The sequence below is a fragment of the Crassostrea angulata genome, chromosome 10, assembly GCF_025612915.1.
Source record: "Crassostrea angulata isolate pt1a10 chromosome 10, ASM2561291v2, whole genome shotgun sequence".
NCBI lineage: Eukaryota > Metazoa > Mollusca > Bivalvia > Ostreida > Ostreidae > Magallana > Magallana angulata.
Window position 1 is genome coordinate 25,989,111 of NC_069120.1, and position 18,560 is coordinate 26,007,670.

An 18,560-nucleotide genomic window follows, 5' to 3' on the forward strand; every position below is an offset into this window, starting at 1 on the left:
GTTACATTTTACAGCGTTGTCTACACCTAGCTTTTTATATAGCGTGCCTATTTCTTAATTCATTGGGATGTACGTGTATAAATAATTCGATTAAGTCAATTAAGCCAAAAGTAAACAAGAACTTTTTTTTTATGTGTTTTACGGGCCATTTCAATTATGGATTCAAATAAAATTAAAAAAAAAAATATATCACAATTTTTTTTTCAACAAACTGCTTATTCCTATCTGAAGTTCTAAAATTAATAAATGCAAATCATAATAAATAAGTAATATGCAGCTTCATAGAAACAGCTAACTTGTATGTTGACCGTTTAAACTGATGAAATATATCAAAGAAATATATTACAAGTTGTACTTATAGTGCTTCTAATGCAATTCTCAATTTGTTACAACAAATAAAATTAGTATGAACGAAATTTATTTCATGGCAACGACTTTTCTTTCCTGGCCACGACTTTTATTTCGTGGGAACGAATCTTATTTTGTAGCTACGACTTTTATTTCTTGGGAACGAATTTTATTTCGTGGAAACGACTTTTATTTCATGGCCACGAATTTTAAAAAGCTATCTCAAGCATATATCCTAAGGGGGCCACCGTAATTTTGAATTTTCCTCGTTCTCATTCACATTCCATTCCACGGCTGCTCCGATTGGCTCCTTTTTGCTGCCTTGATGGAAAAAATCTACACGAACACGAAGTTGAAGCTAAAAGATTGGCTTTTCTATTGGTGGACTAAATATACTGAATTAAATTCTTCGAGTTCACCAACATTCAATGATTATAAAGACCGACTCAGTTTTAATTTAAAGGGTGTAATGTGGAAAGGGGGAGGGTAAAATTTGTTGACAATGCTCATGAATAACGTAATTCAGTTTTCCTGTATTTTCCATTTGGAATTACTTCTTCATATATTTTTGAGTATTACAGTTCTTTTCTAATGGTTTGCATTGCATGCAATGATGCTGACGCTATAAATGTATGACGCTATTCAACGTTTTGATGCATCTTACATTCGATGCATGCCTTTCATTTCAGTCAAAGTGGAGGATAAGTGAAGCATTTGTTAAAATACAAGTAATTGGTGTAAACATTATCATCAAGACATGCATTACAATAAATTATAAACACAATTTTACTAAATTTTGCTAAGAAGTCTCTTTTCTGCTCAAGGCTTCTTAACATAAATGGATTTTCAAGATTATCTAAAATGTGGAATAATTATCAGAACTAAGTTCCTATTTAAATAAATGCCGGAAATTACTTAATGATGAATTAACCAAATGTCAAGTTGCAGTCTAATCAAATGTCATATTTGAAGTTGTAGTCTAAGGGTCTGAAATAATTCTCAATGGGGAATCAAACTGTGTTTCTGAATGATTATTTTTGTTAATGTTGACAATTTCTTGTTGAAAATTTGAGAGAAAATATGATGATGATTTTGAGGACATTATCTGCAAGGAGGATGAAACGGCCTACATACCAACTGACAAAAAATACATGTATTGAGTTAATGTTATTTGTAAAGGAGAACTAATCTAAAATCGGGTTTACACTCATGTCAATTAAGTTCATTAATTAATACCATTTTTATTTATGTACGCATATTTTTCTAAGTGGAAGATCCGCATAGACTTACAAGTCGTTCGATCATATCAATTGTTAAATTATATTGCACATGTATATCCTTTCAAATGACGGAAAGAGTGGAATTTTCATGTTTATTAGATTTTTCTCAAACTTTTTAAAATTAACTATGAATTAAAACCATTTTTTCGTATGTACATGTACAGCCATATAACCTTGTATACAACTATCTGATATGATTCCTATAATGGTAAATGCTAACCCTGCCATTAAAGTTTCCAACCCACATCGTGTCTCCAAACAAGGACAACGAAATCGGAATGGAGAAACTGTCTTGTTGGGGTGTAAGTAGCTTGAGGAACTGTCCCTCGCTATCTAATAGGTGCAGTACATTATTGGCGGGATCAGTCAGGATGACGTTGCAGTTGTCGTCTGCTACGACATCAGTCGGGAAGAAATCTTTTTCCAGATTCCTACCTGTGTATACGGCGAGTTTTTCACCGTCATTTGATATCACATGAAGAATGCCCTTTTTCTCATTTAGATAATCCAAGACACATATATCATCGTTTTTTCTCTGTATCGCTTGTCTAGGGAGCGTGAACATCCTCGTTTTGCGATCCTCCCTGTATTCATAGTCCCGTATGACCTCCCCAGATACTGCCATTAGTCTAACTAGTCTTCTGCTTCTCTCGTTTAACGAGAATTCCATGGAATTGTCTACCAAAGTCACCAATAAACAATCATTATTTGCTAAACTGATACCCTCTGGCTCCAAGGGTGAAGTAGAAATTTGACGTTTGAAAGTTTCCGATGACGTAATAATGGTAATTGATTGCGCCTCTAAGTGTGTTGCTATTATTTCGTTGTTTGGTCCAAGTGTAAATGCATCGCATTCGTTCTTCAAATCAACAGTCCGTAACACTTCTCCCTGAATTCCAACTTGAACGATTTGGGTTCCTTTCTGTTCGTACAACCAGCTCGTTACTTCGCTTGATGCCAAGAGAGAATTTATACCGTCTGCTCCAAAAACAAACGAGTTTGTCTCTGAAAGGATAATGTGATCTGAATCTGCCAAAGTTCCAGCCAAAGATTCGATCAAGCGCATGTCGAGGCTTTGCCTCTGAAAATGCAGTGAAAAATTGTAAGACAATATATCAGTTCTTGGTCTAGATATGGTTTTCTGGGAGTCCTCCAAGAAAGAAAAACTTTCCACATATTGATAATCAGACATTTTGCCCCTCTCCATCGCCTTGCAAGTTTTCGTTAAATGGTCCGCCTTTTGCTCCAGTTTTGATTTCAGTGCATCCAGAGCGACATTTTTACGCGACAAGTTTTCTGCTAGTCTCTTCTCCTGGTCTTTTTTCATTTCTGTGAGCCTCCTCGCGATGTCACTGTAATGCCGACTTAAGAGCTTGGACTGGGTTTTGTAATTTTCTTCATTCTCCTCTTTTAGCTTATCAATGGTGTCTATCCTCCTGTTCAGAAGAGGAATATCGTGCTCCCGAATATCCTCGAAAATTGCCTTAGAAACATTCTTCTTGTCGTTTGCTAACTTGTGTACAGACTCACTGTTGTGTTTGACATGGGAGAGACGGGCACACACCAGACAGAGAAATATTTTACAGTCCATACAGTACTGGTCAACCTTTCGGTTGTGCTGCTCACATATTTCGACAGGACTCTGGGCCATAAACAAGTATGATTCTTCCAGCGTGTAAGCCATAAGTAAATCCTAACCGTCATCACAGATTACAATGCTGAGTACAAGGAAGGAAAAGATAGAAAAGTCCACCTCGCAATTTTCCTGAATTTTCAGTCGCCTGCTTTTGTGCAATGTTTTGCATTTCCTTATTTCTTATCTGGGTTTTATTAATGCCAATTTATTTGAATCAATACTATTGAAACACATGTAGCTGAAAATGCTGTTTAATTTGTTGCAGTTTGTTAAAAAAAGGAAAATATCTGGGCAAAAACTCATGAGGAGCAACTGTTCTGCAGGCGCAATATATAATATATAAAATGCACCTTAATCTATATAAAGATATTAAAAATGCAAGTGAATATGATGATTCTAATTAAATAATTTAAGAATTCGTTGAAAGGGTGTTAAAGTTATGAAACTTTAAATTAAAATATTTTTCAAATGTGATTCAGATATGAATTATCAAAATGTGTTGATTTAGAATTAACATTTAGAATTGCAACATTTATGTATTTACATGTTTATTTGTATATATACACAACTGATCCAATCAAAGCACCGAAAATAACTCGCTGGAGTTTTCTCATTGCGCTTTATCCTTTAAATACCAGAGATCATCCACATTAAAGATAGAAAACGTGATACTAGTATTCATAATTACAAATAACACTTTATTTAAAAAATACAAACTTTTTTACCATCGTTATTGCTTCAGATCTTTAAAAAAACGCGAGGTTTTTTTTTTCGAGTTCCCCACTTTTATGTAGATGTGCGCAACAGTAGGATAACACAGGGACACAATAATGCAACGTTTTCAATAAGAAACTTTGAAGAATATTAACACAAAGGTATTTGTTAATTAATCAACTGGAAATTTGCCATTACTTATCCCTTCTTCGTTCCCATTAAAAGTTCGTTCGGTCTGGATTTTTTTTTTTTATGTTTGTTTCCTTTATTGTATTATTGCCACTCTCTTGTAGAAAAAAATCCACAACCGAATGAATTGAACATTGTCATTCTGTCATTATATATACATTGCAGAGATATACCAACCATCCTTGCTTTGTCTACCTTTGAGATGTGAAGGGTAGAATAGTTACATAAAGTAACTAACATTTGTTATTATACAACAAGAACAACTTTATTCTATCTTATTATATTGATATGAAAACAGGAGAAAAAAAATGAAATAATAAATAACAATGAATGCGAGACATTTATACTGTACATTTCCTGATTGAATGGACGCAATGAAAGAAGAGAACACGTCTACTTTTTCTGCGACAGCCATGCTTGAAACAGTCTTAAGAAAGTTTCAAGTTCAGTCCTAAGCTGATTTCCATGCGCTTTCTTTGGAGATTGATAGCGTTTCTTATTATCATCGTCTCTATCATCAAGTGTATCATCATCAACGTTAAAGAGTACCACTGGTTTTATTTTGTAGTCCTTTTCTTTAGATGAATTATCTTTATAATCAGTATCTTTCACTTCTTTGGAGGAGGTTTTGTCGTCAGCTGAAATTTGTTCTTTTGATGATTTGGAATCAACTTTTTCCAACTCTTCCTGTGATTTGTAATCGTCTGTTTTTTCCTCAGTAACTTCCCTAGAATTGAAGTCATCTTTTAAACCTAACAAATCTAAAGATAGTTCGATTTCAGGGGATTTATTTTCATCGTCGATGTTTTGACTTGTGTTTTCACTAAAAGGCTCGGGGACTGCTTCTTGACTGTGCGTATTGGTATCAGACCCTTGGCTTTTATTCTCGTCAAATGGTTCTGCTTCAACACTAGTGTTGTCGTCTTTTCCGTCAACATTCTGACTAGTATTGTCGTCGGCTGTATCATCATATTGACTATTGTTGTCGTCAACATTCTGACTAGTGTTGTCGTCGACATTCTGACTAGTATTGTCGTCGCCTGTATTATCATATTGACTAGTGTTGTCGTCAACATTCTGACTAGTGTTGTCGTCGAATGTATCATCATATTGACTAGTGTTGTCGTCAACATTCTGACTTGTGTTGTCGTCTACATTCTGACTAGTGTAATCGTCGCCGGTATCATCATATTGACTAGTGTTGTCGTCAACATTCTGGCTTGTGTTGTCGTCTACATTCTGACTAGTGTTGTCGTCGGCTGTATCATCATATTGACTAGTGTTGTCGTCAACATTCTGACTAGCGTTGTCGTCTACATTCTGACTTGTATTGTCGTCAACATTCTGACTAGTGTTGTCGTCGGCTGTATCATCATATTGACTAGTGTTGTCGTCAACATTCTGACTAGCTTCGTCGTCGACATTCTGACTATTGTTTTCGTCGGCTGTATCATCATATTGACTAGTGTTATCGTCGACATTCTGACTGGTGTTATCGTCGACATTCTGACTAGTGTTGTCGTCGACATTCTGACTGGTGTTATCGTCGACATTCTGACTAGTGTTGTCATCTGTTACATCAACATTCTGACTATTGTTATCGTCGGTTGTATCATCATATTGACTGGTGTTATCGTCGGTTGTATCATCATAATAACTTGTGTTATCGTCCGTCGATTTGCTGGTGTTGCCTTCAGGTTCAGGATCAGCTTCTTGACTTCCATCATCTTTCGAATCAGTATCGTCATCTTGACTTACGTTTGCACTAGGTTCAGCTTCCGCCTCTTCACTTGCGTAATCAGAGTATTCTGCTTCTGCCTCTGCTGACTTATCATCATACGTCTCGTCCTTGTTTTCTTTGCTGTTTTCAGACTGGGAGTTCTCGTTACTTTTCTCATCAACATTCTCACTATAGTTGTTTTCAGCGGACATTTTCTCATTGGATTTTTGTCCTTTATATTCTGTGGAGTATTTACCATCGTCGTCAGATTCATCATCATAGTCTGAATAGTTTTCCTCGTCATAAGACAATTCCTGAGAAGATTTCGTGTCTACGTTTTCATCCTGTTTACTGGTATCCTTTTCAGAGGAGACCTCCTCGGACTTCTGACCGTAACTAGCATCGCCCTCGTCTTCTTTACTTTCCTTGTGGCTAGAAAAATCCTCAGTCGAACTAAAAGCATTGTCCCTTTTAGTGGATTGTTCATCCGATTCGTCATCATCATTCCCATCATCAGTTTCGTAGGAGGAAAAGTCGTTCGATTTTGACGAATCTGTGATCTTTTCATCATTCTCTGATGATGTATTGTCATCCATATTGTGTGAAAATGAGCTCTGTTCATTAGATTTGTCATCTACGTGGACATTGTATGCGCTAGAGTTATCTGTTTCCTGTGAAGTGTTGTCCGTTTCTTGTGAGTTGTCGGAGCTGTCACTCTTTTCGCTGGAGTGGGCACTCTGTACCTCCCGACTTATCACTTGATTAAGAGTGTTGATCTTCTTCACGTAGGCATCTTCCTCATCGCTGCTATCATCATCACCATCATCATTGCTTGGTCTTGATAGCCCCAGCATCAAAAACTTAAGGAAATCGTCGTTATTTAAAAATCGAGCAAAGGGGTTCGCATTTTGTCGCTTAGCAGCGAATTCGGACAACTGAATGACGTCATTCTTCCTTGGATCGACCATAACTTTGCGTCCAGTGTTTACTGGCGCTGCTTTTTGTTGGAAAAATCGCTTCTTCAGCAAGTCTGCGTGTTTTGCCATGAGATGATTCTTGATCCTCTCTCTATAGATGTCCACATTATCGTCGAGATCGTCCCAGTCATCATGGATTCCACTTTTGTCATCGTCGTCATCCTCGCTATCTTTCTGTGGAATAGTGTCCGACATCAGAAGTCCTGGGGGTAGAGGAGGAACTGGAACTCCAGCCTGAACCGGTTTAGCTGCCACCGCTTTCCTTGGAGCGTTAGTTCTACCGGCAGCGGTTATATCAACTCCGAGAGCAGCAGCGTTTGGAAGAACAGCTTTGGGTTTCCAAACCCGTCGTTGTTGGTTTTGTCTTGGTCTTTGGAAAACCGTTCCGAATCTACCACTCCTCTGGAATTCTCGAAGCAAAGGGGCGATGACGGTTGGGGAGAGGGGCCGTCGAAGGGTGTATTTTGGATTGTTTGGTTTGGTTTGTTCTGTCACCGGCTTGGGCGGGATTGAATACTGGGGCGCTTTTGGGACTACCTTGGGCGGACTTGAAATTTTGGCTCCAAGGGATGCTTTATTTAAAATCGTTAGGAGTTGGTTCCATTTGGCATTTTGGTCTACTGCTCCTGCATATAAATATGATTATAATTATTGTTTTTGTTTACGTATGAGGTACAGAGATGAGAAATAATTCCCTATCTTGACAGAAAATATTCTGATTAATCGATTATTTAGAACAAAGCAACCAACTATTTGAGTAATGAAAAGATTAATTTGACATCCGTAAGAATAAACTAAAATGCATATAGTATGAAATATTAAAAATCGTAACTTAAAACTAAATATTTTCATTTAGATAAAAGTGGTAAGAAACTACTTAATAATATTTAAACAATTTAGTTATGGAATTTTTACATGACCCCATATCACTAATTTTCAGCCAGTCATCAGACATTGGCTAATTATCAGTACAATCAGGTAGGCATTATTTAAGATAGGGGTGTAACCAGTGACTTTATCGATGATGTTTGCGGTATTTTGAAACCTATTGTAGTCGATAAATACTTTAACACATAGTTTTTTTACAAAGGATTAGAAAGACAGTTCGACAATGATTAATTACACATAAAATGGGTGTGAGTTTTATTAATACAGCTTGAACACAATATCTATTATTTTAAAACATCATGTCTAGCTATCGATTCTAGAAATATTGTTGGCTGAAGTTGATGGATTACGTAACGTGTCGACGTTCTATATTTCTAGTTTTGACAAAGAAATATGATGGATCTATATGTGGCTTGAATTTGATCGAGTAATAATTAGATTTGCTGTAAATAGTATTCTTCGTTTTTAATACACATTTGTTAGAGGAGAGGAAAAATAAAAGCATTTGGTACAAAATATAAAGATAATGATATAAAGATTGATTAAACTTTTCTCATTTTTCTCTCTTAGTTCTCAGACAACTAATAATTAGATAGCATGTCGAAACGGGATTAAAGAAAGAAAGAAAAAAAAAAGAAAATCGAGGGGATTTTTTTTTCCGGAACACCCTTCTCCCTTCCATGATCTCACCCTCGTATAAATTTCAATCTAACTATTCAAGTTCCAAAGTCAAGTCACAGAAATTAATTAATAAACGAAGGAACCTGTCAAAGCTGAATAATTGAATACCTAATTGTTCATATTAATTGGAATTAATCATGGAAACATTTGTAAGGTCAAAGTATCCATGATGTCAGACATTAAACCTGTCATTTTCCTCTCGGTGCACATCTCTGCGTGGTCTAGAGTCTTTAGTTTTTAAATCGATAGTTTGATAGATGGAAATTAATATCAAATTATTACTTATTAATGAATTTGTGATTACGCATGGAGCAGTATTTTATTTGCATACTTTAGTGTTTTGCAATCAATCAATACATTTCTAAGAAACATGTGCTAAACAACAGAACTAGTCTTGTTTTCTTACTGTATTTATCTTAAATTATTTCCCGCTATTGAAAATATCCATCTGTTCCTCTTGCTATTCAAATCCTTGATGATCCCCTCTTTTTTAAATTAGCAAATGCATTTTATTTTACATCGACAATTGGGTTGAGTATTTACTCTTAAAATCGTTAAAGAAAAAGTACATTGTATTCATAACGTAATAAATATTAAATGACAATGAAGATATTTCTCAAGATAAGCAATAAGGAAAAGGGTGTACTTATACAAATTTAATAGCAATTCTAAGTTTTTCTTCTTGATACTTGTACAGTGTATATACATATCTTGCAAACAATTCAGTATTAATGCAGAAGATTTTGATTATGAAACCCAATATGTTATATATACACATAAAAAATAATTTGGGGTGGGGGCAGGAATGGGGATGGGGGGGGGGGTGTAATTGGTTTTCACTTTGTTCCCATGTATATTAACGTTATTAGCTTGCATGTTGACCGAAGTCAATTCTGGTTACTTAGAAAATGCTAAATACATGTAGTGAAGGAAGGAATCGTAACTTTGACCTGGTAACGGAATCGACACAATCACGAATGCATATAAATTATATTGAATAGTTTTATTTTCCTTTATTAGAACAAATGTCAACGAATATACGATGCCTTGTAGGAAATGCACGCTTCCTGGAACGGACACGATTCTTTACCTCCTACATAATTAACATTCCAAAATTTAATCAGATGTAGACCGCTTGGCCTCTTTGAGATGTATCATTCTATCGTTAGAATTATAGTAGAGGGGACCAAAGGTGACAGATGCAGTTTTTGACCAATGATGAGCAAAACGTTTAAGACAAATATGTTACAGTTTTTTTCTGAATTTTTTTTTTTTACATAATAAAACCTGTATTAATATTTCATAGGTATCTCAAATGATAAAGCTGTTGAGTTTTAATGAATTAATGAGAGAGAGAGAGAGAGAGAGAGAGAGAGAGAGAGAGAGAGAGAGAGAGAGAGAAAGAGAGAGAGAGAGATTTTTTAAATCAAAGACCGCTTTAACTATGTCTATGATACTCAATACAGACTTATTTTCGTTTCGTGTAGTTTTCGCCGTTCTACACTTGCAAACATTTTCACCCCGTCTTGAATTCGCCCAGACACGGTTTTTTTTTCAAAGAGAGATTGTTTGATACTTTGGAATTCGTCCTGTTTAGATTAGCTTGTGACGACGAGGGCGAACGGGGCAAAATTAAAATAAGGACGAATATTTCCCTGTTTAAAGTTATCAATATGGTACACATAGTAGAATTATTTATCGATTTAATTCCGGTATCAACTTCGCTTTGGGTCGCCTAATAATTTAACTATTCTATGATATTCAGTGTTGATTTTAAAGAGGTTCCTCGCTGCTCTAACTATACTAGTATATGAGGATGCATTTGAGTGAAATGCTTTCATTTAGATGTAATTTGTTTTTAAATTAATAGCCAATATACTGATTTTGCGTCGAACACATAGTGATGGGACTGAAAATTATTTTTCAAAAGTATCTAGATTCATACTCTACAGGCACATTTTACCAATAATCACTTACATAATAAAATTTGCGTAATAACTCTGATATAAGGAAGGTATATTTATTTGATCTCTTGTCATATGCACAAGGCCATGGCATGCACTTAAGTATGTTTCAACAAGCTGTGAAAGTTACAAATTATGCCTAAATTGTTATTAATAACGTTCTGCGAGAAGAACGAATTAGTTAAATTCAGAAATTCCTGTTACGACACACTTGTTTTCGTATGAATCCACTCGACTTACTAAGCACGTGTACATATTTAGTCCTCCTAGATACGGTTTCACTTTAAAAACCTCCCTTAAATCACTTGAATATGGTATATCACAGGAAATTATAATTCCCACAAAATCCTTGAAATAGCAATCACAAATGCTATAAAAAGTTACTGAAATAGAAGTTTGGTTTTAAGTAAATGAGATGCTATTATTACCTTCCGCAGGAGAGAGTTGGCCAAGCGCCATCAGCAAAACAACGGTAAAAACGGCAATCATCTTGAAAACGCTGAAATGTTTAAAATAAAAAAAAATATTATAATCTAGCCTAATGTCATTTCAACTGAATTTTTATTTCAACAAATTAAATTTAATTAGCACTAGATAATGCAATCTTGTTGTATTCATCATTGCAAAATACGCAGAGAATTTGCTTAACAATTCCGAACCGCAAAGCAATAAAAATGAAGTTGCTGAATATTTGAAGAACATCATCATGGAAAAGATGATTTAAAAGAAAGATATTAAAAAAATGAAACATGCATTTTGGGCTTTTTTTTCGGTCGAAATATAAAAAAGAAGAAGAAAATGTCAAATAAGACAGTTTTAGTATCTTATCAATGGTGCAGATCTTACGGTAGAAATTGTGCAAAAATGTGATTTGGCGAGAAATGTAAAACTTACAAACGCTCTTTCACCGTTGTCTTCAATCTTCTGATGACTAAAAGCCGTACATCGGGTTATAACATCTTTCTCTTTGAATTTTAATTAACGATGGAGGCACCGAAGGGGAATACATCTTCAGTGAATTATTAAATATCATGAACTACGCTTATTTTGGTGACATTTTAATAATGCTTTGAATTATCACTACAAATGAAAAACTCATGAATATCACACAATTAACACAAGATTGAATTAGCATGTATTTCCTAAACCGATTATGAGATGACAGGTTCAATAACTTGCGTTTACGGTAATTAGTATTCTCCATGCATTCAAGATGTTGCTATGTGGTCGATATAACTTATATAGAGAATCGGTTGAGATATTCATATCTATTTTTTTTCATTTTTAATTCTAGAGGACTCAAAAGATTAAAAATAATTTATATTTTTTTTTTCACCGAGATCATTATTCATCATTATGACAATCCATCAAGTTTTTCTAATGTAAAGAGTGAAAAGCAGCAAGGTTTAACCTTATAAAGGTCTCCAATGCACATATGGCATACACTTAATCATGTTTAATTGACATTTACGCAAACTATTTTAAAAACGAAGTGTTCATTGTACAGTACTTTTGTTATAAAAATAATATATCATTCTATTTTCAAATAAAACGCAATGATGAGTTAAAAACCACTGCACCTCATTTTGACAACTCAGTTTGATGTCTTATACATGCAAGACTGGATAAAGGAAATACAAAATGATGCAAAAAAGGGAAATGACACGATGCCACAATGGGAAATTGTGCATTGTTTTATCTCAGCAATCAATCAGTACCATCAATAAATAAAAGTTATTTTTAAAAACATAGATATATATCCATATATTAAGCTGATCAATACAACAATAAAGTTGATCATTGCTCAAACATAAAATACCTCACTAAAAATATTGTTATTTTTTCTCTCGTTTTTTATATGCTTGTTCAATTTCAAACTTTTAATATTCCTTGTCTCAAAAAGATATTAGATATTATAGTTCATAAAGCCGTACTCCGGAAGGCCCGAGTTCAAGATCATATTTCCTACAACTATTTGGTTAAGTTTAACGATCTTTTGAGATTTCACACACACACACAAAATGCTGTTTATGCAGGAAATAACTGGACATATCAATAGTGCTTGCTCAAAGGAAATCCGGATTGAAAATATTGTTGCCAATGTGAAAAGTTGGAACTTTTAATGAATCTGAAATATTTTATTTCATTTATATTTATTCGCAGATTTATTTGATTCTTAAATGAAAACTGATCAAATATTCCTCAGTCAGACGGATAAAAATATTTTTATTTTCTTTCCTTTCCGCTTATCTTTTGATTTATATGTAATATAATTCATATCTGCAAACCCTTTAGGTGATTACACGTGGAAACTCATCCTTCTTTCAGCAGATCTATGAAGATTTCTCTTCGATTCTTAAGCTAAATTTTCCATTGTATTTAAATTGACAATTCATTGCCATTGATTTGGTAACAATGTACTAACCACCTTTAAAATGGTTATGGTAGGAATTAATTAATTTTCACTAGAGTACGACATGACCGAGTCCTTTCTTCTTATTAACCTTTGACCTCTGTGTCACCCAACATTCAGCCATGTTGTAGTCACGAACTGGACACATGGAACCACGTTGAGATAGCGATGTCGTCACTGAGCTCCAAATCAACAAACAACGAACCAGTCGGTACAAACCTGTCAATCACCACGATACTTTGATTGGCTATTAGCGGACACTTATGATCTGATTTTGAAAAACCAAATTTGTTTGTTATATGACGACAGTATATAAAAACATATTTGTGGGACATCAAGTAAAAAAAAATAATATTATTTTTCATTCCCGCGCATTAGAGCAATAAACCGACATCAGTTGGAGTTGGGAGTACACTTATTAAAACACTACTTAGTGCATTATATTTTGGAAATTGTATGGGGTAATGATCGGTGCCTTTATTCTACAACATAAACTACAACTGCTTAACGATGTGCCAGAAATTCCTGCGAAACATATGAGGCCTCAATGCAATGCAATCAAAGTTATGATGTATGCAGAATTTGTCCTTTTCTTGATCATTTATTGTAGTTTCAAGGAATTTTGAGTTAGTTTCACTTATTTGTTGAGCGGCCCCATTCACAATATCATATGAGACAACAAATGTTTGCATAGGTTAACTTACTGCATTCAAGCTAGGGTCTCAACTTTTTTTTTATCAGCTTTACATATGATAAAAAAAAGATTGCAAAGCCTTATTGAGAATTTTAAAAAAAAATATTTACATGCAATACGTATATGATTTTTAGCATTAAAAACTGACGAAGAATAATTTACTTGGTTAACGTGTTTGCATGCCGAATTGATGAATTTGTAATACCGGGTATTTGACAAATGATTAATAACTTGATTTTCTTTCGTGAAATTGACAAGCGTTAAACATCTTTATCATTTTAAACAATGTTTAATCAATATGCAATGAAATGGGTTGGGCAAGAGACCAGTCTTTCTTAAGTGATCTTACGTTGACGTCAATTAAAAGGACTAAGTTAATTAAAGTGACCTAATATCTACACTAAACGATTAAACGGACTAAATTGACGCTCTATCATTGGATAAAACGCGTCACGTGATTGTCGTCTACAGAGATTTAGACAGCGAGTGACAAAATAAAGACGGCAACATGACACGGTGCATTTCTTTTCTATATATAAATGATAAAAGGTTCTAGTTTTCGACAGAAAAAGAAACCACTTCCTTGTTATTGACCGTCTACGGAAATTATTTTTTTAACGTCAAGTACCTTCAGTGATGAACTAGCAGAATTTCATAAAAAATTATTCTGACTTCAGAAACCTTGCAACGAAATGAGGAAAGCAATTTTCAGAAGCTTCAATATAATGTTGTCAAGAATATAGTGCTAGTCTGCTTGAAAGTTCATTTCTGATGCTATAGAATCTTGCCTTGTAACAAAAAGTAATATCTCATAAGTCATAACCTACAATTAAATGGAACTTGGTGATACACCACATACTTGAAACCAGGAGAGGGGATATCTTATCCTTGTAGAGATTCGAATCGCTGCCGAAATTCGGGATCAACCAATCTGCTTTTTGGGGGAAAATGTTTTACAAAATAACGAACCTAAAAGAGAGATGCATAATAACAGTGCAATCCATCAACCAAAACAATGTCTCTTGACACCATATTGCTATTCGTAAATCCTGAAACGTTCTCTTGGTAAAATTAAAAATACACACATAGACAGGAAACTTCATTGTATGTTGTATACATATTGTGATTTCTAAATCAAACGCCGATAAGTTTAAAAATCTCCTAGTTGTGTTGTTAATGGCTCTTTGTACCAAATTTGACTGCATTTCATTTAAAACAATAGCAAATATGTTTGTTTGCAAATCTCTTTGTCTACTTTACAAAAGTTACACGCTACTAACGCTCATCACAGCCATGTTCATGCTAACACGACTTAAAACAAAACAATGAAATATGCTGTTTAAATTACGTCTAACTCTACAAATAAAATTGAAATTCTTTTATTGATGTTACTGAAAAAAGTCGGTATATGCAAATTAGCTTAACTGGTTTGTTTGATAAATAAATATTGCAACTAAAGGACCATGCTTGTAATGAATAATTTTGATATTGCAATTTTAATATATTAGATCATATTTCAAACGTGAAAACTACATTTATATATGCCTAAAAGGTAATATGGCCAGTGACAACTACTAATACACACACTTAGTATACCATAATAATTCTGTAGATATTATATAACAGAAATTGAAAAATAACACGAATGATATAGAAAAACTTTCAAAGAAGATGAAGGGGGGGGGGGGGGGGTAAGATAGCGCAAATGCCACTACTTGGAGGTTTTGATACGTATACGCATGTTTGAGTCAACATATTCCAAGTATTGAACATATTTAAATGTAAAAAATCGGTGATATGTTAAAAACACATTGTTTTGAATAATTTTATTTTGAAAAATATCAGATTTATTGATAATTGAAATTTTCAGTATCTTATCCGTCCGTGTATAGGCATTTTACACGCCTTATCCGTCCATCTTCTTTTAAAGTAACCATATCTGAAATGTTTCTTTACTTAATGACAGGTGAATGCTAAAAATATCATATTAAAAAAATTTGGCGCATATATCTGATGGAAAAAATTTGTTGACTCTTCAGTCGCCTTAAAGATACATTTTTACACATCAAAGAGATGAGAATGTGAGTGATTTTTGTAATCCACACAATGGTCCTGTACTGCTAAAAGGGGGATTTTTTCTTCAAAGAAACAAAGTGGTGTATAAGAGACTTTGTTTTATAGAGCTAAATATATATATACGCTCTTGATCTTGTAAATGGTTTGTTATAGCACACACCCATTATACATTAGTTTGAATGAGCAAATCATGTATTTGAGAGTAGATTTTCCTTGCACATGGGAATGGGAACAAAACAGCTGTTTGTCCCTAAACCACAATGTCTAATTCATAATTCCTCATATTTTATTGAGTTGAATTTATTTATAGCAGATAATCGGAAACCTATTTTTAGTTCATGTGATATTTTCTCACTGCACCAGACAGAAAAAGGGAAACGATGCAAATTGATGTTACTTACTCATTCAAAGCAAGATAGAAATTAATTTTAATTAAAGAAATGAAGAATGACAATTAGCCCTACCTGAAGTCAAAACAAAAAACATAATGATTCCACCGAATGATCTTGAGGGCCAGTTTTTTAAAGTTTTATATGAATAAAATAACAGAGATGTAAAGAGGAACTAAACAGTTCAAGGAAAAACAAAATAATTCATCCTAATCCCCAACGAAGAAGAAGAGCGTACAATGCCTGTCGAATCCCCCACACATAAGATATTTAAACCTCCTATATTTAAAAAGAAATCGTATATTTGAATGTGTGCATCAGTACCTGTATACATTAATAATATAGAACTGCATTACCTGATCATCAAAAAAACATAGTTATACTTTATACTTTTCTCCCGCTATTCTGTGTGAAATTATTAATATCGAATTTCCCGGGGGGAATGGGTACACATTATGGCGGACATTATATAAATACATTTTATTTGGAGTATATAATGATTAGGCATAGCCAGCACTGGTAAACATATATGTCACATGTACACATTAAAATATTTATAAACATTCATAGTAAGCACGATGTCTAACGCACGCGTACAAATAATGATATGGATTAATCGGAAGACTTTGGCGAGTACGGTCCTGATTAAATTCTATGTAATCGACCGCGACTTGCTGAATGCAATCAAAAAAGGCGAAGGCGAAAGTGCAAAGTTGCGAAGGCGAGAGTGCGAAGTTGCAAAGGCGAACGAGCGATAGTAGTATCACTCCTTCGCCTTTCGTCGTCGCATCTTCGCGCTTCGCCGTCGCATCTTCGCACTTTCACTCCTTTGCCTTTGCACCTTCGCCTTCGCATTTCCGCACTATAAAGGTAAAGTGCGATGGTCGAAGTGGCCCCATCGGAACACCATTGGACGCATTCATACCAAAAATGTACCACATAGCACAGTAACTGGTCAAGATTTATGCACTAAACGTCCCGTGGTCTAATTTGAAAAATATATCTCTTGTGTTTAGAGAGTGAAGGCATGTTATTGATATGCATCGTTAAATTTATAATATAAAAAAATGTATACCAGCCAAAAATTAATATCTCAGCAACATTTGAATATATTCTTTTGATTGCTCCAGGATGGGGGATATATATCGCCTTGTACGTCCCTGTCCTTTTCATTTAAAAGATTATTTAACGAAGAGTTGTGACGCATATATGTAAAATGTATTTCGTGTAACAAACTTGTTTGGCACATGTATATCAAGTTTAATATACAAGGCAATAACCCTGTAGCAACGGGGGGGGGGGGGGTGTGGGGGGTGGGGGGTCTTATGGTCCCTTCCAAACACTTTTTTGGAAACCGAATTGTTCTAAGAATAAGATCGAATCAAGAAAAACGATTTTCATTTATGAACAATGAACGTTCTCCTCCGTGCGATATGTAAAAGTGAAATTTTACATAAAGAACACCCTCCATTCTTTTGACAAAGTGTAAACTCATACGGAGTTTCACATGTAGATCAAATTTTAAGATATCAGGTAATAACTAAATGCTCCCACCCACCCTCTTTTAAAACAGATGCGTTGTACCTATATGGTTCACATAACGGGCCAACAAGTCTGGCCCCTATAGAAAGCCTTATGTGAAGAGCCAATCAAAATATTCAAATTTTAGTTCACCATCTCATATAAAACAATTACAGGGCGAAAAAAGAATACTGAGGAAAGCGAACGTCTTCTATAAATTAACATAATCTAACACATTCTTACTCTATGATGCATATTCTAAAAAAAACCAAAAGAAAATTGTGTCAGAGATGCATATAATCACACTAGTAAAATGTGCGTCGCAATGAACGTAGATTCAATTCATAACTGTCACAAAATTTGACAGGATCAACGTAATTTATTCCTGATGGTAATTAAGTGTAATAATCACTGCTTTTGAACAGGAAAAATTCCAATTACACCGCGAAACATGCAGGAAACGGGATTTACGGAGAGTCGCTCGCACGCGTACATCTGGTGCTGCATGCATGGAGGGACGTGCGGTCGGGACATTCGTTTTAACCCCCTCGCGTGAAAATTAATACAATTATTGACATTGCAGACACGATTTGATCTGGTATTAATTAATAAGCAAATGAAAAAGCACGCGCTTTGTTTTGGATTAATTTGAAAGCGTTAATGTACTCTGACAATAATTGATTATGTATTTGTGTATATCATATTAATTATTTACACAAAAGTTTTCACATAATAATTGTTGACTCATCCCTATCACAAACATATGTATATGCCGATCAAGGTATAAAGTTCACGCCCGAAGACCCATCGTCGCAAGCGTTTTGTGTCTATTCTATTTCCACACATTGTTTGTGGGAATAGAATGGATACAAAACTCGTGGCTTGCGACGAAGCTGAAGACCTACTAGTACTTTATACTATCATACTTATGTCTGTAACATTATACGGCTTGTACAGTGCACTTTTTTTTTTATAGAATTCTACATTTTCAGCCATAGAGTATTTTTTAACAAAACATTTAAGGTCACTGAAAAAACACCGAATCACGAAATCTAACTAATTATCAAACT

At 34.5% G+C, this 18,560-nt stretch overlaps 2 protein-coding genes across 2 annotated transcripts; both read right to left on the reverse strand.

Annotated features, from left to right (window-relative positions):
• Positions 1–1,812: 1,812 nt before the first annotated feature.
• On the reverse strand, positions 1,813–3,312 carry LOC128165091 (uncharacterized). The gene has a single exon (XM_052829303.1). It carries the CDS (start codon positions 3,310–3,312, stop codon positions 1,813–1,815), a length of 1,500 nt encoding a protein of 499 aa, XP_052685263.1.
• An 869-nt stretch (positions 3,313–4,181) lies between these two features.
• On the reverse strand, positions 4,182–10,890 carry LOC128166267 (dentin sialophosphoprotein-like). The gene is made up of 2 exons (XM_052831328.1): positions 10,826–10,890; positions 4,182–7,490 (listed from the first exon to the last, which is right to left on the reverse strand). The coding sequence occupies exons 1-2, from the start codon at positions 10,884–10,886 to the stop codon at positions 4,561–4,563; spliced, it is 2,991 nt and encodes a 996-aa protein (XP_052687288.1). The 5' UTR covers positions 10,887–10,890; the 3' UTR covers positions 4,182–4,560.
• Between the last annotated feature and the right edge of the window lie 7,670 nt (positions 10,891–18,560).